General features: G+C 48.4%; 1 protein-coding gene across 16 annotated transcripts; it reads right to left on the bottom strand.

Moving 5' to 3' along the window:
* Window positions 1-5671: 5671 nt before the first annotated feature.
* CRYBA1 (crystallin beta A1) lies at window positions 5672-19883 on the bottom strand. 16 transcript variants are annotated; one of them, XM_083588037.1, is made up of 9 exons: window positions 19627-19883; window positions 16926-16994; window positions 16160-16317; window positions 13996-14268; window positions 12867-12931; window positions 11352-11470; window positions 8348-8489; window positions 7330-7472; window positions 5672-6202 (listed from the first exon to the last, which is right to left on the bottom strand). In XM_083588037.1, the coding sequence occupies exons 4-9, from the start codon at window positions 14048-14050 to the stop codon at window positions 6055-6057; spliced, it is 672 nt and encodes a 223-aa protein (XP_083444163.1). In that variant the 5' UTR covers window positions 14051-14268; window positions 16160-16317; window positions 16926-16994; window positions 19627-19883; the 3' UTR covers window positions 5672-6054. The 16 variants fall into 16 exon arrangements, with proteins under 16 accessions (XP_083444163.1, XP_083444172.1, XP_083444174.1 ...); XM_083588046.1 differs by having other exon boundaries at window positions 15868-16317; window positions 19627-19870; XM_083588048.1 differs by lacking the exon at window positions 19627-19883 and adding an exon at window positions 19417-19433 and having other exon boundaries at window positions 15868-16317.
* Window positions 19884-19904: the final 21 nt, after the last annotated feature.

Below are 19904 nucleotides of genomic sequence, written 5' to 3'. Positions count from 1 at the left end.
TGGTCCATCAGCATCTAGGAGCCAACCACAGGCTCATCACCTCTGCAGCAGGGAATTTGCTTCTAGAGGAGAGAGGGGCAGTGGCGGGAGTCCCAGAAAGAGAGTTTGTCTGCTTCCTACAAAACCGAGCCACCCCTGGTCTCTTGCGACGCTGCAGACCTCTCATTTCTGAAGAGCAAAGGTCTTGGTGGCTTTTTCAGGCAGTGGGAAATACATTGATTCATGTTGAGCACCGTGCTTTGTACCTGGCTAGATTGTTCTCTTAACTCCGCTTCTCTTATCAGCCTTGATGGGTTTTTGAAATCCATATCTTGGGGGGGGGGGAGACAGGATTCCACATTACATATAAGCTTTTGCAGATTTCCTGTCCTTCCCAGCACTGGCTGCCCTTTCCCGTTCAAGTGCTGGGAAGATACTCCAGCCTGCTTGACACTCTTTTTTAAAATTATAAAATAGTTATCATAAAAACAAACTTCGTAGGTGTTGCAAATACCAAGGACAGGGGTGGGTGGGGGGTTTTTTGGGAGGGGGGAAAGCTGCTGGAATAATTCCCCAGCCTGGTACTCTTTAGATGTTTTGGACTACAACTCCCATCAGCTGGCGGGGCTGATGGGAGTTGTAGTCCAAAAAGAAAGGCACAAGGCTCATTAAAAGCTTTTTAAAAAATTTATTTGCTAAGGGGTTCTCTTTTGGCATATAACGATGTTTCTCATCAGGCTGTAAGGTGCTGAACCTGCGAATCCAAATCTCTGCCAAAAATACAATAAGAGGGGTGTCTGTTAAGGCTTGCTTAAATTTGAAGGCTTCCAGGCCCCCAGGACACTGCTTTTGCACCAAGGGCTACCAAAGATGCTGAACTTTAAAAACAAAACAAAATGGCTCTCAAAATGCATTTAATGGCCACCACCGCTTTTGCCTGGGACCCTTGGAAACGGCTAGCTTATTGCAAGGGTATCAAAGGAAGTTCTCTAGCTCCTATTGACAAGGCTGCATTTCCCAGGGTTCCCACGAAGCTGTCGGTTTAACACAGTTTTTGAGCCTCCTGTGTCCTTAAGCAGTGCCACCTTTGCAACCCTGGGCGCCCCCACATTTATGACGACTGCTCTGGTGTGTGAAGCCATCTTTGAAAAGTGTAGAATATTTCCAGTTTTCAGTTGGGGGGGGGAGCGGTGATGGGAGGAAGCCCCATAGCCAAATGCAATGAACCAGTCTAGCCTTGAATGGAGATGCAAACACATCCTATTGTTGTCACTCTTGGTTTCTTTCCTGTTGCCAACTCACATTCTAAAAGTATTATTGGTGGGAGGGGGGGGCAGAGGAGTAGCATTGAAAATACTTTTTGCAATTCATTCACCAGTATTGCTTCAGATCACCTTCCCATGCATGGTTGCTTGGATTAAGATAATTTTTTATTTTTCTTGCATCGTGGCAAGTAATGTGTAGTTACTCTGGTCTCTTCTAGCAGAGCTCCAGATCTGGCTGGGGGTTGTTTCTGGGGCATCAATCTTGTCACTGATACAGGGAATCTTTGTCAATCCAGGATGCTGGTGGGACTTCCATCCTCCCTGACCGTGGCCATGCTGGCTTCTGGGGCTGGTAGGACATGCTGCTGACCACTAACATGCTAGGTGGAGATTGGTTGGTTGGTTGATTGATTGAACCAACTGCATTTTAGTTCCAGAGCCTCTTGAGATGTCTTTTCTGGACTCCCCCAAATTCCTGATGCTTCTGGGTTGGCTTCAGAGTCCAGGCTGGTGGAGCCCAAACCTTTTCCAGAGCTGGCAAGGCGCTGGGGAAGATTTCCACAGCCTCTTCATGGTCAAAGTCTTTTTAAAAAAAGAATAATGGGGAGGAATGTTGGATGTGATCTCCGCACCCTCCAGGTTTCTGACCCTCACCCTTCAATACAGAAATTGGGTTTGTGTGTGTGGCACTCCACTGATCTGTTTGTTGTTTGCCTGCCTGCTCATTCTTTTTAGTTCTGCGGTACTTTTTAGTTCTTTCTGTTGGCTATTTGGGGTTTAGTAGCGCTGCAGAGAGCTTGCTGGGGAGACCATGCATAACAAGGAACTCAAAAATAACTTTAACAAGGTTTTAATAACAAAACAAAAACTCCTTTTACACTAAAGATAACCACAACAAACATGACCCAACCACCAACCCCAGGGTGAAGGGAGAGCTAGGTGCTGCTCCTTATATACTACACTCAATTGCTGACACAGCTTAATTAACACAACCTAGCAGCACCTGCTATGTTTCACAGCTGCAAGACTGGGTCTCGTTATTTGCCCTGGCCCTTAAAGACATACACAACTTGTGAAACAATAATGAACCTTCACATTTTACCATTCAACACTTTCATTGGTACCCCCACTTCATGCCAGTAGTCCTCAAGCTTTGTAGGGGCATGTGATGCCCCTTTGCAGAGTCGCCAGAGTATTTTTCTTTGCCACTGGGATTTGTTTGCCCACAGATTTACATCCAAGAAGGTGGCTTTCTTAACCAACGTGAGTTACCTCCCTCCCTCTTGTGTTTTGGGGCAAGAAACATGGCATCCTGTATAATGAGAAAACATGTTTTGGAATCCAGGAGGTGTAGGTTTACATCTCTCTTTGCTTGCTGCAGAGTGGTGTGCATCTAAATTAAACATCTAATACAGTTTCTGAGCCCATTTTTCCGTGCAGGCTCTTAATTCAGTTCGTCAGGTGGCTGCTTTTCAGGGTGGGAACTAGAGAAAAGGAGGAAAATGCACTTTGCATTTGAAATGAAACCTGGAGAGACTCTAATTGCATCCTTGACATCATGATCTGCGGAATTAAACACCAACCCCTCCACGGCATAATTTTGGTTTTCTCTTTCCTGCCTCCCCCACCCTGTATATGGATTCCCAGGTGCATGGCGGGTGGGGAATGCTTTTTGCTTGGGTCCTCCTTGCAGGCTTTCCACCGGCATCTAGTTGGCCACTGTGAGAACAGGTTGCTGGACCAGCAGGCGCTTCCTAATGGATGCATACAGAGTGGAACACCTTTGCATGCATTGATGATTATTATTCCAATGGCTTTTGCACATTTGGTTGTCGCCAAAGCTCCATTTGGTGAGTGCCGGAGAGGTTGTGCTCTTAAAAGTGGGCAAAATAAAACTGCACAATTTCTGGGACATTCTGTCCTTCCCCACCAGCTGATCTGCTGCACATCTCTGCTAGTTCCACAGGACTCTCTAGCGAAGCATGTCTTAAGGACTGCAAGTTCAGGGTGCCTCTGGGAAGCAGGTGTTTGTGTTGTGTGTTGAAGTGCTAAAGGGGGCGTTCTCTTGTATTCTGAGGAATCAGTTTCTGGTGGCCTCTCTCCCTGCTCCCCAGTTCTGCGTGATTTCTAAATCCTGATGTTGGGGTAGCTCCCCAACTTAAGTCACAGCTGCTGTGTTCTGCCTCTTGTCTGCTGAGGTGCCTGCCCTCCAAACTTCCTTCCTGTCCTTCAAGGCCCATTTAAATGTACAGCTCCAAATCTTATCTTTTAAGTTTTGTCCTTGACTCCTGTTGGTGATCTGCCTTAAGTCCCTCTGCCCTTCCTGGAGAGGGAGGGGAAACGCAAACCGTTTTGGAATCTGCAAACGCTCATAGTTCAGTGTCTTAATCTTTTATATAAAAAAAAATCCTTCCAGTAGCACCTTAGAGACCAACTAAGTTTGTTATTGGTATGAGCTTTCGTGTGCGTGGATCTGAAGAAGTGTGCATGCACACGAAAGCTCATACCAATAACAAACTTAGTTGGTCTCTAAGGTGCTACTGGAAGGAAAAAAAATTATTTTGTTTTAACTACGGCAGACCAACACGGCTACCTACCTGTAACTTAATCTTTTACATATGTGATGGGGGGGAGGGTGTTTGAATTTTGGGAAGCCTGACACCACCTTGGCCCTCAATATTTTGCACGGATCTCTTGCCCTTTTGACCGCAACCTATTCTGCAAAGTGCGGAGTGAAGAGAAAATGGCAGTGCTGGGGACTTTCTGAAGAGTCTGTCTGCATCTTCTGCAGTGACCCTCTCAGTCTCCTTCCTGTTTCATCTCCCCCACCCCACCCCAGAAACAGGGTCTTTGAAAACTTGGTTCCAACACTTGCCTGGTTCACTTCAGACTCGGGGGGGGGGGCTGACATGCCACTTCATTTCTTTCCCATTGAACCACAAACCTTATTAATATAAATCTTGAGATGTCATAGCACTGGCACGCAATGACTGCACTCTCACCTTTCCTGCTTGGCCATTTTGCAGTAGAGCAAGACCTTGTGGGGGGTGGGGGGGCTTTATTTTTGCTTCTGTCCCAGAACATGAGACCACTTGACCTGAAAAATACCACCGAGACCTTTGCAAAGAACTGGGTCAAAAAGCGAGGCAGACTGGCCTAGATTGTATGTGTGAGATACTCCCTGTTCTTCAAGAGGAAAAAATCCACCTGCTTAGAGCTCTCTTACTCCATAACGCCAAGACTGGAGAGACATTTCTGGCCAAAAGGCCAGAGCATTTTGCCGTTTCCCCTCCCCTTCTCTCCAAATGTTTCACGGTGGATAGGAATGGGCTGTGCGCCCAGCTGTGAAAGGGGCACTACTTCTCAGACTGGAGGAACTGGTGGGTTTTGTTGGGTTTTGTTGAGGAGGTTTGCAGTGGAGGTGACAGACCCAGAACCAGCCAAATTTCACCAGTCCATCAATCCGTCTCCATGCTGTTGCTCAGGCTAGGTCAGTTTTGTCACTTAACGGAAGCAAAATCTCAGCTTCTCCCTCCCTCCCTTTTTAAAAAAATGCTATTCCACAACAGTTCTTAAAACTTCCCCTCCCACTAAAAAGAATCTATTTTATATTTTAATGAAGAAAACTAAAAATGGAGAGAGATGGTTGTAGAACAAAATAAATTAAGAGATGCTACATGATGTAAAATGTTCAATAAAAAAAATAAAAATCAAGTTTCCATGTGTCTGTTGTTTTTCAGTTATGATTTTCCAACCAGTCCTGTTCTTGGTGATAATTTCACTAGAGGTAATTATCACCATTCGGATGGTGATGTTGGAGGTAATAAGATAGAATTTCTGTTTCCAGGAGAATGGCTGGCCAATGGTGCTGTGGTGAACTTTGCAAACAAAGCAGTATCTCATTGGGGGTGGGGAAAAACATTTTGCCTCCTTGCTCTGCTTCCTGCCTCCTCCTCCCTTCCACCCCATAGTCTCCAGATGTTGCTGGACTCCCTCCCACCTTCCCATATAGCCATGCCAGTCCCAACATCTGGAGCTGTGTAGGTTCTTCACACCTGGCTTAAGCGGCTCCTACTAGTGTCTGAGCCCCACCTAAAGGTGACTTTGTGTAGCCCCTCTGCAGTTGGCAAAATCTACGCTCAAGAGACCCTCGGGAGTATTGTCTGAAATAAGCTGCGCATCTGTATAGAATGCTAGAGTGGATGCCGGATTCAGCTTCACAAGACTCCCACCTTCCATGTGTGTGTTTTTAAAACTGCTCAAGTTTCTAGCCCTCGATACTGTAATTGAAAATATGTGCTGGTGGGTGGGTGGAGCCTATTGTCCCTAGCCAGAGAGGGAGGTGCTTCTATTTTAAGGTTTCCAAAACCTGATTTGACCGCAGCTTTCAATCACGTAAAATGTAAATCATACAAAATCACTCCTGCTTTGAGCACAAGCCTGGCTTTATTTTTAAGCATGCAGGGAACATTAGGCTGCCGTCTTTCTGCCTGCCTACAGCGCCCTGTGCATCTTGCGCAAACACGTTGACACCAGAGCATGTACAAAGTGCTTCCTGCTTCACACACACACATTTCCTTCCCAGGTGTTTCCTTCCTCTTTGTGGCAGCAAGGAAGATGCTGGAGAGAAGGATTCCCCCAGCCCAAGAGGACCAAGAGCAAAAAGAGAGAGAGAGAGGTTTAAGCACCTGTGTGGGGAACTGGGGGGAGGTGGGGTGAAAAACGGAGTCCTCCCTTCTGCGCTGGCAACTTGCAGCCCTGACACTCTGTTCCAGGGTGTGCATGTGTGCGTGCGCACTTGCCTTCAGGCCTACTGCTGGATGCGCCGGACTGACTGGATCTGGAACGTCTGGGCGTGAGAGCCCCACTCCCGCCAGTGCTTGTAGTCTCCGCCATGGTGGTCGGACTCGAGGATGTACTGATAGCCGCGGTAGCCGGGGTACTGGTAGCAAACCCACCTGCAGAGGAGGAGTTGCAGAGAGATGCAAAAGCTGAGTTGCCCAGTTGGGGCCATGAAGAGCTGTCCAGGGAGCACAGCTAACCCTCCACATCCTTCAACTGTAGAGTTGGAAGGGATTCCCCCCCCCCCCCGGTCATCCTAAATGGCCTTGGTCCAGTATACCTGAAGGAGCGTCTCCACCTCCATCGTTCTGCCCAGACGCTGAGATCCAGCGCTGAGGGCCTTCTGGAGGTTCCCTTCATGCGAGAAGCCAAGTTACAGGGAACCAGGCAGAGGGCCTTCTCGGTAGTGGCACCCGCCCTGTGGAACACCCTCCCATCAGATGTCAAGGAGATAAACAACTACCAGACTTTTAGAAGACATCTGAAGGCAGGCCTGTTTAGGGAAGCTTTTAATGTTTGATGCATTACTGTATTTTAATATTGTGTTGGAAGCCGCCCAGAGTGTCTGGGGAAACCCAGCCAGATGGACGGGGTATAAATAATAATAATAATAATAATAATAATAATAATAATAATAATAATCCAGTCTAACCCCTTGAAATGCAGGAATCAGCAACCAGGTGTGTGTGTGTGTGTGACCCAGTTGCAAATCCCTGGTAGGTGCAGAAAGTGCTGTTTGCCTGCTTGTTTCTAGGGCGGTTTGGTTAGGCCAGGGGTTGTCAACCTGGTCCCTACCGCGCACTAGTGGGCGTTTCAGGATTCTCGGTGGGCGGTAGGGGGTTCTACGGCACAAGCAGAACCCTCCTTCCATCGGGCACTGGTGGGCGGTAAGGAAATTTTACCCTCAAGAAAGATGCATTAGTGGGTGGTAGGTATAAAAAGGTTGACTACCCCAGGTCAGGCCATCTTGGCACATCTGGGGCAGAGGTGCCAGCTCTCCCCAAGATTAAGGGGGTCACGTTGCACGCGCATGATGTCACACTCGTCTCCTAGCAGTGTGCAGGACAGTGCTGCCTTCCGCGATGCTGCGTCCTCAACATTGAGAGGGCCAGGTCCCCTTCAAACAAATATGGAGGGGGCCGAAAACACCTTGGCCTCCTGGAGTTGGCATGCCCGCCCGGCACCCTTCCCTGGCCTCACGTCTTGGCTCAGAAGGCGTCTCCTGCCACCACCCCCCACTTACGCGCCACAGTGGATCTTCATGGAGCCCACTTCGCTGTTGCTCCAGCCCATGGCCTGCAGGGAAGGGTAGTCGTCATGGACCTCCCACGGCTGCCCCATGAAGTTCTCCTTTTCGTAAAGAGTGATCTTGGACTCCTTGTGGCTCTGTGGGGGTGGAGGAAAGAGCAAAGCAGCCCTCTTTTCAGTGAAAACACCTGTCCAAAATTCAGGATGCCAACTTCGCGCTGCCACCATAAAGGTAGGGATGTTCCCGTGACTTCACAGCCCCTCCAGCACACAGGGCTCGAGGGGCCTGAGATGCGGGACAATAATATTGGGGTAAGATGCCATCTGTGCATGACACTATGTGTCAGGCAGGGGCTGCCCGTGGCTTCAGCTGCCCAGGCCCTCTATTGTTCTCTCCCAGTTTTGGATCCATTGGGACTGAACCCTCTTAGCCTGTCTGCCTAAAAGCTGTTGATACGCTTCTTCTGCAGCAGTTTTAATTTAACTTGAAAAGCCATGATGTTGTAATTCCTAACCCTGGGGGGGGGGGTCCAAAGAGGGCTGGCCTTAAGCCTTTTCACCCCTACAGCAAGAAGTAAAAACAACTCCAGTTTTACCCTTTTGCAGAATTTCAGCAGCTTGCATATCGCTTAAATATTTTTTTACAATATTAAGCAGTTTATAAATGATGATGATGATGAATCTTATTTGTACCCTGCCCATCTAAACTAAATTAACAAACTCAACTCACACCTCCCCACACACCCCAATCTCTGGACTGGAGATGGTATTATTATTATTAGGCAATTTCTTTTTTAAAAAACCTCCCAAGAATCTTATTTATTTATTTATGCTAAAGAAGACCTCTGTGAAGCTTGAAAGTTTGCATGCGGCTCAAAAAGGAGTTCTGTGAAACCCGAACGCTTGCCTCCTGAACCGGGAAAGCTGGTTCTTTCTCCAGAGAGGTCTCGTTTTAACAGGCCTGCGATTGTGGTCCTTGCATAATGTCGCACGGCAAAGGCGATGGGACTCACTGCGGAGGAGATGGGGCGGAAGGACATCAGCCGCTCCACGTGGTAGGCGTTGCTGCCGCTCCAGGCCTCCCAGCGGGGATACTCTCCGCGCTCCAGGACAAACTGCTGCCCACAGAAGTTGGTGTGCTCATAGCCAAACCAGCTGCGGAGAGGAAGGAGGAGACGCTCAGCAAGAAACCACATCACCACACCTTCCCTGGATGAAAAGAGGGGCATTTCTCACTCCCCACCCTCCTCGACCCCCCAAATTTTGGTGTCCCCCCCAGAGCGAGTGTCACCCCCATGACACCAACGGGGCACAGCGCACAGGCCCTCCACCGTCCTGAGCAATCCCCTTAGTCCTGATGTTATTTTATTCTTTGGTAGATTTGCAAGAAGAAAAACACACAGCCATAAATACATTTTAGAAAGGGGCAATATTCAATGTGGACACACAAAGCATTTTTTAAATTAACAAAACCAAGGCTCCTTGCGCTGCACCCTTTTTCCTGCCCAGGGCGGTCCTGCCCTCTGCCGACCCCTGAGAGCCGGCATGTTGCACGGGGCTGGGCCTCGTTGGTGGTAGCCTCTTCTCCTCCTTGCCTGCTCTCCAGCAGCTGCTACGAGCTGCACAAGGGAGAGGGCAGCCATGGAGAGGCCCTGAAGAGGCAATAGGATGCTTCCTCACAGCCACCACTCGGGACAAGCGTCGGCACATCGTACTCCCCGAGCTCAGCACTGGCAGTGCTGGAGGGGAAAAGGAGACATTCTGGGGTCAAATCAGAAGCTGGGATGGCTTTGTATTTCCGGGACTGTCCCTGGAAAATCAGGACACTCAGAGGGTATGCATCACATGCCCTCGTTTTATCCCACTTGCGGAGAGGGCGGTCTGCCCCACAGCAGGACGGCTGAGTGACGGGCCCTTGAAGAAGTGATAATCCGGTTCTCGTTATTCAGCCTAAATATAGCCTTGTGGGTAGCCCCGGACTGGTCTGATTCTGGGGCTGGGTTCTTGACCTGCCCCAGTCAGCTATGCATGAGCCTCTTGTGTAAAGGGAGGTTTCTCAATACTTTCCTTTGGCCTGGGAATCCCCAACTTGGTCACCTCAGGGGACCTCCCTGGCAACAGCTGGGATATTTTAACTGTCCGTTTTAAGACGGCAGCTTTTCACTGCTTTGTGTGTGTGTGTGTGTGTTTCTGTCATAGGATCCCCTTTAGATGCCATTTTTAATTTCATGCCCTTCCTGACAACCTGTTTATTAAGCATCCACCCTGCAGGGACATTATTTTCATTATATTTTTAATTGAAATTGCAATCAGTAGCGCACAAGAGGATGGCAGGGAAGACAAGAGCAAAAGGGAGGTGCATCTGGAGTTTTCTTTGAGAACGCTGATTCGTTGAGAGTGCACAAAGCATGGACCCTGCGGGCTGGAGAAAAGGGCAACCCCATGTTTTAAGAAGGACTTTAGGCAGCCTATATTGCAGCAGTACGGACAAGGTGACTTGTGATGGAACAACAGTCCAACAGCCTATCTTTTATTAGCCTCAATACGGCCCGATGGATGTGCTTTCAGGAGCTGCTTGCACCAGGGCCAGCCCAAGACATCTGGTCACCTGAGGCAAACCAGAAAATGGTGCCTCCCCCCCTCCAGGGAAGAAGTGATGGGTGAAAATCTACATTGGGAACAAGGTAGGGAATCACATCAACCATAGCTGATAGCAGCTGTGGGAATCAAAGGCCCTGAGGGCAGCCCCCACCATTCTCTCCCCATGGGTGTGGGGAGACAAGCAGCACCTCCTATTCCCCCAGAGGCTACTGCAGAGGTAGCATTTAGGGAGAAGGCTACCAAGGAGGCGGCCGATCTAGCTTCCAAGGAGCGTGCAGCAACCACTGCCGTCACTACAGCAACAGCACCAGTAGTGGGCAATGCATTCCTTGGAGGCTGGATCTGCTCCTCTATGAACCCTGCCGCCTTAGGCAGTCGCCTCCCCTTGCCTCATGGGTGGGCTGGCCCTGACTTACACCGTTTCAACCCTTGGACTCCTTCAAGCAAGTTATGCATTCTGGCATAATATCCCATATGATTTTTTAAAAACATATATTAAATGTATAATGAGATTAACAAAATATTCTAACAATAGAAAGAGAGTGAGAAAGAAAGGAAGAAAGAAAGAAAGAAAGAAAGAAAAAAAAAAGAAAAAAAAGAAAAGAAAGAGAGCAGGGTCAGGTAAGGAGATGAAAGATATAAATAAACACATAAAGGAAACTTGCACAAAAGAGGCAACACCACAGTGCTCCAGGAAATTCCAGGGAAATTCAGATGCTACGTTGGCTATTTAATAGACATTTATTCTGATTTGTTTGCAGGGAAGCCAAAGCAAGCATCCGTCCCATGCTTTCCAGTGCATTTCCTCATCACTTTCCTTATTTCAAAAAAGAGAAGGGGGGGGGGAATTCATTTTTATAGGGTGGAGGGGAGCCAGTTTCTTGCACAGGGCCTCATAATCAGCTCTAATTACACAACCCCCAATTTGCCAGCAGGTGGCTGGATCCACAACAGCCTGGAAGCACCCTTTTGTGTTGTTTAAGATGCCTTGGAAGCTTAAATCAAAAGGTGGCATATAAATGGGATGAGGATAGGGACGTCCAATGAACTTCACCCTTGCCGTACGTGGCTCAGGGAACCACCTTTGTCAAATCAAACCAAGGTTATGTTTCCTGCAGGCTGTGGGCTCTGGAGGAGGGCCTTTGTGAGTTCAGGTGGGCTGGGCGGTTTTGGAACATGTGACTGAGAACAGGAGGACACTTGCTATGGGGGCCCGTGTGACCCACAGTGGTGGGACCGCAGGAGGGCAGAGGGCTCTGCTTGAAGGCTTCCCAGCTGGACCTCTGGCTGGCCCCTGTGAGAACAGGATGCTGGACTCAGATGAGCCATTGGCCTGATCCGGCAGACTCTTTCTTCTCATCTTCTTCTTAACCCTGACTTCTTGCTTTCGGAAGCCCCGCTATACCCTGTACTCACGCGCCACTTTCCACCTTGAGCGAGCGCACGTTGTCGAAGCTGCACTCCACGATGTTGGGGCAGGAGGTGGCAAACTCCATCCGTTTGCCCTGGAAGTTCTCCTGATCGTAGGCAGTGATCTGCAAGAGAGTGACAGCGTCAGGCGGGGCAGGGCAAGGGCTCCCGCTTTCCAAAGAGGGAAATTTTAAGGACCTGCTTTTGCTGCCCTTGAAAGACACCCCGTTCCAGCATCTCTCTGCCTCATAGGAGGGCTAGCTTAAATATCTCTCTTCCACACTCTCTCTTTGCTTTGGTTGAAAATGACCCCTAGGCCAGGAATGGGGAGTCTCAGGCCTGGGGATCAAATGCGGCCCTCCAGGCCTTTCTGGATGGCCCTCAGAACTTTTCCTGGGCCACGCCTCTTCCCTTGCCACACCCCTCCCTCCAGGCCACGCCCCTCCCTGCCCCTCCTTCAGTGTTTTTGCCTGGCTAGAAATCACACTTGCTTGATGGGATGGAAGAGGGTTTGTGGGAGGAAAGGGTTATTGGTTTGTTCCTGTTCTTCTTTTTCTTATGTATTTTGTGTTCTCATTTTGTGTTTTTATGTTGTCAGTTTTAATAAACTTTATAAATAAAAATTAAAATAGAAAACAGAGGGATGGGTGTGTTAACATGTGTAGGAGCTAGCCTACTGTACTAATTTACACCCATTGTTCTGCTCGTCCACCATGGGCATAGAATAATAGAACTGTGGAGCTGGAAGGGACACTCGGGGTCATCTAGTACAACCCCCTGCAATACAGGAATCTGGTGCCCCCCAGTAGCCAGGCTGGCTCTAGACATTTGGCCGCCTGAGGCAAAGGACAAGGTGGCGCCCTCCTCAAGGCATCTAGAGAAGCCCACCGAACTGACAGCTGAATCTTACTCTGACACTGGGGAAAGGAAAGCATTTCCTACTGTACCTGAGGGCAGCAGGCTAGTGAAGGGGGTACAAGGCAGGCATCATGGCAGTCTCACAGCTCCGTCTCCTCCCCGCCCCTCAGCATCTTCTGCCTGAGGCAGCTGCCTCACTCTGCCTCATCATAGGGCCGGCCCTGCCCAGTAGGGGTTGTGCTCCATGGCCTGAAAAAGGTCCCTGCCCCTAATCTAATCCACAGATCAGGTCCCAGCATGCCAGCCCCACTCGCCCAGTGTCAGGATGCCATTTTAATCACCCACAACGCCCCAGAAGTAGCGTCACCCCAGGGTACTGTGAAATGGTGGCTTGGCTCCTAGCCACTTAGATTGCTGCCTGTCGCTGGAACCATTGAGACCAGATATGCCCACAAGGAGCAGGAGGCCAGGAGGGCACCAGGCTGCCCCTTTGCCAAGGCCCCCTCAAACTTAAAGCCAATCCTGGGCATGAAAGCATAATCCACAGAATTGTAGAGCTGGAAGGGTCACCTAGTCCAACCCCCTACAATAAATCTGCCAGTCTTTGCATTGCCACAGGAGTCTTTGTGGCTCTCTGCCCGTGTTTTGACCACCAGGACGTACCTTCCACGTGCCCACTTGGGCCGGTTGAGGGTTTATCTGTGCCATCTTGGCTGCGTGGCTGAGTTCTAAGGGAAAGAAAAAACAGGGGGAAGCATCAAACTTGTCTCAAAATCTGCATAGGTGCCCATTTTGACAGCAAGGTCCTTTCAGGTTCGTCCTTGCTGCAGACACAAGTGCTTCCAGGAGAGGGCAGTGTCTGGCAGATGCGGGGCCCCAAACCCACAACGTAGATTTCTAAACCCCCAAAGCAAATTTAGGCTCCCACCTCACCTGAAATGAACAGAGGTACAAGTTTGTCTGGTTTGTGACTGGGTGACTTTTCCTGTCTCTCCCCTCAGTTTGTGTTCCAAAATGGGACAGTGGTGCAGATAGGCATGGACTCATCTGTCAGTTTCGGATTCTAATTTCTGCATCAGCATTTATTTATTTTTTAAGTTCTTGTGAAATCCATCAGAGTTTTAGTGCCAATTTTTCCAAATATACACATTCTTGCATGCGGTTTTGCCTGATAGGCACTTTTTTTTTTTGCGTGATTTCCCCTACCATTTTAATATGTTGATTTCATTAATATATTCATTTTTAAATGTACATTCAGTTGGAGAACAGCATCACAAAATTCAGAGATGTGCAAATCTCAAAGAATGGATGCGTTTCGATTTGCGTATTTCCCCCCGCAAAGTTAAGAAGTAGGTCAGTTCACCTACAAAAATGCATAAAGTAGGGCAGTGGAGGTGCAAATTATTATTATTAGCTACCTCTATCCTCAGTTGAGAGCCAGCATGGTGTAGTGATTACAGGATTCAAATCCCCACTCGGCCACAAACTCCCTGGGTGCAACCTCTCTCAACCTAACTTACCTCACAGGGTTGTTGTGAGGATAAAATGGGGTGGGGGAGAACCACATACACCACCTTGAGCTCTAAGGAGGAGAAGCGGGATAGCAATGCAATGCAAATAGGTTGTCCAAGACCTGCCATTTTCCTCCAGTTTGATTATGGGGGGGGTGTTTCAATTTAAGAGACAGCCTGTTGGGAGGATTTCTTTCTGGACAGGAGTCTCGGTCTTGATGAATAAAGTCCAGACGGGGGAGAGAATTTGGGGGAGGGGGGTTTTCTCTGGAGTGACTCACCTCGCTCGCTGAATGGTGACAGTTCCTCCATGGGCCGCCCTGCTGCCTGGACCATCCCTGTTTGTTTATATAGGGCCAGCGTCCCGATAGGCACCGGGCAAGCTTTGAGCTGCGGTCAGCACGATGCATTCTCTGCCACTGAGCCTCCCTTGATCCCCAGAGATTTCAACGGCTCGCTTCCACCGTCCAAGTTGCATTCTTGTCTGAGGGTGCATCAAATTGCCCATCACCCACCCAGGGCGGGGGCCGCCTGCAGGAATGCCTGGCTAGTGTCTGGGGGAAATGAGAAGGGGCACTTTTTAGCACAGCACCCGTCTATGGAACTCCCTCCCACAGGAAGGAGTGATGGCCAACCTAGATGGCTTTAGAAGAAGATTGGACAAAGTCATAGAGCAGGCGGCTACGGATGGCTACTGGCCACGAAAGCTATGCTCTGGCTCCACGGCTGCCGGCAGTGATGCTTCTGAATACCAGCTGCTGGAAACTCCAGGAAGGGAGAGGGCTCTTGTGCTAGGATCCTGCTTCCGGGCTTCCCATTAGAGCACCTCATTGGCCCCTGTGAGAAAAGGATACTGGACTAGATGGGCAGTTGTTCTGCTCCAGAAGGTTCGTAGGATGGGAATCTCAGGGAGCGGGATCCTGTACCTAATGCCACATCCTGTGTTTTCTGAATTATGCCAGTTGTACCCAGACCCCTCTAGGCTGTTCTGCTCTCTCATGTCCCCCTTTAGCTTCAACGCAACTTGGCCACTAACAAGGGGCACTAGCTAAAGGAGACAGCTAGGGATCTTATACAGCAAGCCCACAAATTACATGGGGGTTACATTTCGGGGGTCATGTCTAAAGCCAAAATCACTTATAGTCAAAACCCATTGGCTTCAATGGCGGGTGGGCCTGTTGAAGTCATTTTTCCTGGAACCCTACCCCGTTTTAAAAACTTTGATTTTTTTGCCATACATGTAAAGCATGAATGCACACAAGTTAAATGCACATAAGTTGAGGGCTTACTGTACTCACATCCCAGGCCGAGAGCTGCAATAGCACTGGGCTAGCATCTGAAAAAGGAGCAAATAGTTTTGAGTTTTGGAGCTTGTTGGCATGAAGCAAGATATGCTGTTGCTTTTGAGCAGCAACGGGGAACCTGCAGACCAGGAGAGAAATGTGGCCCTGCAGGCCTTTCTGTCTGGCCCTTGGGACTCTTCCCGGCCACACCCGCTTTCTCCAGGCCACACCCTTCATCAGTCCTCATTCGCCCCCTCCTTGAGTGCTTCAATGAGTCACTGAGCTCTGGTAATGCCTCCTGCTTGTCTGGATAGAGGGCAGAGAGGGGTGCTTGAGTGCAGGTGCAGAAACTAGCCTACTGTATAAAGGTAAAAATTGCATTCACTGCTCTGGCCCCACCCACCAATGGTATGTGGCCCCTTGGAAGGGAAATGTGGCCCTTGGGCTGAAAAGGTTCCCCCACCCCTGCTGCTTTTGAGGGAGTAATGGTTCTTTAGGACAAGCATGGCTTATCACTTTTCTTGCATCCCCCCAGATATTGTGAAAGACACACAAGATTCTGTGTTTCTCTCTCCCAGGCTAGGGCTGTGGAACTCCCTTCTGCCCAGGAACCCTGAAACAGTTAAGTCTGGCCAATCTCCCAAGATGCCGGGGAGAGGGGTCACTCATTTTCTAGGGGCTTCTCCCTGCCCCTCTGGGAAGCAGGCAGGTGGGCCTAGCGCCCGGCCCGTGGCTTCCGCTCAGAGGGATTGCCAGCGGCGGCCCACAAGCTGCCACCTCAGCACTCTGCCTGGCGTCTGAGCGAGCGCTTTTGTTTTTTGGCAAATGAGCAATAGAGAATTGAACAAAAGGCACCCTGCTTCTCCCCACCTCCTTGGCCTGGACCCAGCAGCAGGCTTAATGGAGGGACTCCGGAGCTGCAGTTTGAGATGAGCCTGTCTAAGGGAGGGTGAAGGGGATGAAGCATCGTAGACAGTGTTGGCAGCCATTGTGAAAGCATCTGGTGCTCCTCCTGATAGCCAACTCTGAATTTCATTGCCAACCCTCCACTCAAAATGGTTTACAAAAGAAAGAGCAAAATAAAATTTTCACTTGAGAAAAAGAGCAATGATTCAATACGCACAGTTAAAATAACAACAGGCTAAAAACCAAATTAACTCACATTAATGGTCACCTGCTAAAACTACCACATGCCAGGATTTGATTCCTCCCATGATGCCCACTGCTGGTTTGTGACCCCTGACAGATTGCTTGCTGTCAAGGGAATGTGGCCTTGGCAGAAGAAAAAGGGTTGTCCTCTCCTGGACTAGTCTACAGCACCTGTAAGAGACAATATACTATGAACACCCTTGGGCACCTGCTCAGAGCAGTGCAATAAAGGAACACCCCAAAGAGCAAAACCAGCCAAGAGTCTTGTGGTACCCGAAAGACTAACAGTTTTACTGCTTATGGGCTAGCGTCCACGTCGTCAGATCAACCAACAGGAATCTGAAAGACTCTTTAAAAGAAGCATCGATTCTGGTGGAGAGAGTTGAACTTTGGAAAAGAGAACCTAAATGTTCTGCCCACTGGATGTTCAAAGGAATAGCAGCCCAGTCCTAACCACGTTTACTCAGAGATAACTCTGCTGAATAAGTGCAGCAGGTAAGCAGGGTTAGACTTGCAGCCTTATGTAACCTAAGCATGAGACTCAGCAGAATGTGATTCAGCACACTTCATTCATCCCATCCTGGTGTTCCAAAACAAAGGTGGATGTGCCTTTTGAAGCAGAGTCCACTAGAGGGCAGAAAAGTTGTTCAAATAATCATTTTTAAAAGGAGAAAAGAAATCTCCCTATTATTTTAATTGAACTTGGCATCCAATAAAGAAAACAGGTCAATACGCTTTGCTATGTGGAGCAAACGTCGAAAAGGGCTCTGTGTACTTACAATTGTTTTCTGTTTGCGTGGAAAGAGAGGAGTCTATTTATTGCATTATCTGTCATGAAAATCTGTTACCTGTTAACCAAAAGAAAGAATGTGTCAGGAAAGCATAAGTGGTCCAGCATGCAGAAGTCAAAGTTTTGCTTTGCAGAGAGAGCCCCCTGTTGAAGTGAGTGCCTTGTCAAGAGTCTGGGCATGCCACCCTCACCGCCGGCCCTGATCCAAATCCCTGCAGAAAGCCTTATCAAATGAAGTGCAGATGGGGTGTCTCTTAACAAAATGGCATGATGAGGAATGTCTGCTAGAGATTAAAAGGTTTTGTTCCTAACTAATGCAGAATACTCTGCTATCAAGTCCCTATCACAATATATATTTCTTTTTAAAATGGCCTCAGATACAACAGAACCCTTGTAAACAATAGGATGCATAATGGTTGGCAGCTCTTTTTCATCAATACAGACAAGTCTGCAAAAACAACAACAGCAATGCCCTGATAACTGAGATTGAAACACCAGTTCATAACTTCTCTCTCAAAACAAATGTATACCTGGCCAGTTATTGTTTTGTACATTGATAGACCTGTTATAGCAACTCAGTCTAAAGCTGACAGTAGAGCAGGGTGCAAGAGGGGGGCTGCAACAAAATGTTTCAGCGCATCATCTTTAGCGGGAGGACTGCTCCTGGCCAGGGTCCCAGCCAGCTGTTTCCCCCAAGCTGGGCATCCTGCCCTCTCTCCCCACTCCCCGTTTCTGTTTTCTCCCCTGATACTCAAAGTTTGTTAAGGGTGCTGGGAACTACAGTTCCCATGATTCTTTGTGGGAAGGTGTGTGCTCCAAATGCCTGGTGCATACCTGTTGCAGCCTCATTTCTGTGAGCACAGAAGCACCGAGTTCACCCACAACTCCCCCAAATAAAACAGCTGCTAGAAATACGATGCAAAAAGAATTGAGGGACTAGAATGGGGGGGGGGAGAGGCAGGGCTGTCCCTTTGACCGAAGAAACATGAGTGGATTAATTGTTTGAATAGCTTAATCTGTGCAAGTGTTCGTGGGGATATAATTTGCGTGTGCCCAATGAAGTGTGCCTAGGATTGCAGTTTTAGTTGATTAAAGAGATGCCCCTAATGAATTGAGCAACAGGCTTCACAAGATGTTGATTGGTTTTTAATTATAGTGCTGCGAAATCCACGGGTGGCAGGCACCCTGTTAGAAAAAAGCATTCCTCCTCCACCCTCGCCCAGGAGGGAATATTTCTTCTGAGATGGCGCCTGCTGTTAACATTCATTCTTATTGTGCCATCCATGTTGCTGGCACTTTACAAAGACAGGGCAAGTCTCTGCCTCAAGGAACTTACAATCTAGGGACGGGGAGAAATACTCCCTCTGCCCTCTGGACCTTATGTAAATGCATGCAGATATAACCGATGCATTAAACCTTGTGCAATAGATGGATTAATATCACTTTAAACACTTGTTGTCTCTATATGTGTTTTTTTCCTCCTGGGCATGGTCGACCAATTGGTGTTAAAGAAGGATAGGACTTCCTTTATGTACGCCACAGCAGCAGCAAGAATACTTATTGCAAAGCATTGGAAGACACAAGATCTACCCACCTTGGAAGAATGGCAGATGCAAGTAATGGACTACATGGAAATGGCAGAAATGACCGGCAGAATACGAGATCAAGGAGAAGAGCGGATGGAGGAGGACTGGATGAAGTTTAAAATCTATTTACAAAAACACTGTAAAATCTTTGAATGCTGATGACATTGAATGAAATGAAGGGGTTCTAGTAAATAAGGATTGGGAAAGTATAATACGTGAGGGAAATTGTTTAAGGATAAAACTAAGAAGAATGAATTTGCTGATTAATTTTAAAGTGGAATACAAGAAAGGGAGGCGGGTGGAAGTCAGGAAAATAAGGTAATGAATGATAAGAATTTGAAAAGAGGTCTTTTTTTTCCCTTCTTTTTCCTTCCTTCTTTTTTGTTAAATTTTTTAATATCCTTTTTCTTTTTAATTGTTGGTATTTGTTGGTGTTTTAATATGTATTGTTCTTTTTTGTATGGCTTTTTTCTTTTTTCTTGTAAAATCTAATAAAATATTATTTAAAAAAAATATTATATAAAGATAAAAGAACTGGCACCTCTTTTTTAAAAAAAATCAAAAGGGGTACTGATTACCAACAATTGAGAGTCATGCTTACTGGGAAGTAAGCCTCATTCGGTGTCCTCACTCTCTGCCTTTTCCTCTCAGGGAAGCTAATAATAATAACAATCATTGATAACAACAAAAATGTTGCCTGAGGGAAAAGTCCTTCAGGGTGCCAAATGGGGCTTGCTTTTGCGAGGGTAATAATAACCATGTAATTAATAATGATAATAACTCAAAAGTTAAGTCCCAGCCCTCCTTCACCCTGACTAGTTTCCCCTCAGATAAGCTCAGTGCCAGTCAGGGCACCCAAAGGGGGCGGACTCCCGAGTAAGCAGTCCCACTTACTTGCGAGTAAGCCCCATTAGATGCCCTGCCTTCCCCCTCGAAGAGAACATTTTGTCGTGGTTGTGGTGGTTGGCAACGAAGAGCTTCTTTGAGGGGAAAGTCAGTCAGACGCAAAAGGGGCGTCCTAATAGGAATAATGCCTTTCCCCTCAGAAACAGCATTTCCTTTACTGTTTGTTTCCCCCCGAGGAAGAAGCCCTGGCCTTCTCACCATTACCACCCCCAGCGCTTTCGTGAAAGCGAAGGGACCCCTTCATTTCAGTGGGGAGGGAGGTCTACTCTGAGTAGGACTTGGCGGGCCAGCAGCACCCATTCTTCCCCTCTGGATCTGCGCGTGAGGGGAGGGCGGAGTTCGCCACGAAGCCGCGGAGAGAGACCCCGCGGCGCAGGCCCGTCCCTTTCAAGGCGGGCGGTCTACTCTGAGTAGGGCCTCCACCCCCACCTGCCTCTTCCCCGCCTCGCCCCTCCGAGCTGGAGGGAGAAGGCCGG

This window comes from Podarcis filfolensis (genome assembly GCF_964270895.1).
Source record: "Podarcis filfolensis genome assembly, chromosome: 15".
Classification (NCBI taxonomy): Eukaryota; Metazoa; Chordata; class Lepidosauria; order Squamata; family Lacertidae; genus Podarcis; species Podarcis filfolensis.
The sequence above is the reverse complement of the archived record's forward strand: the minus strand, read 5'-3'. Positions and strand labels throughout refer to the sequence as shown.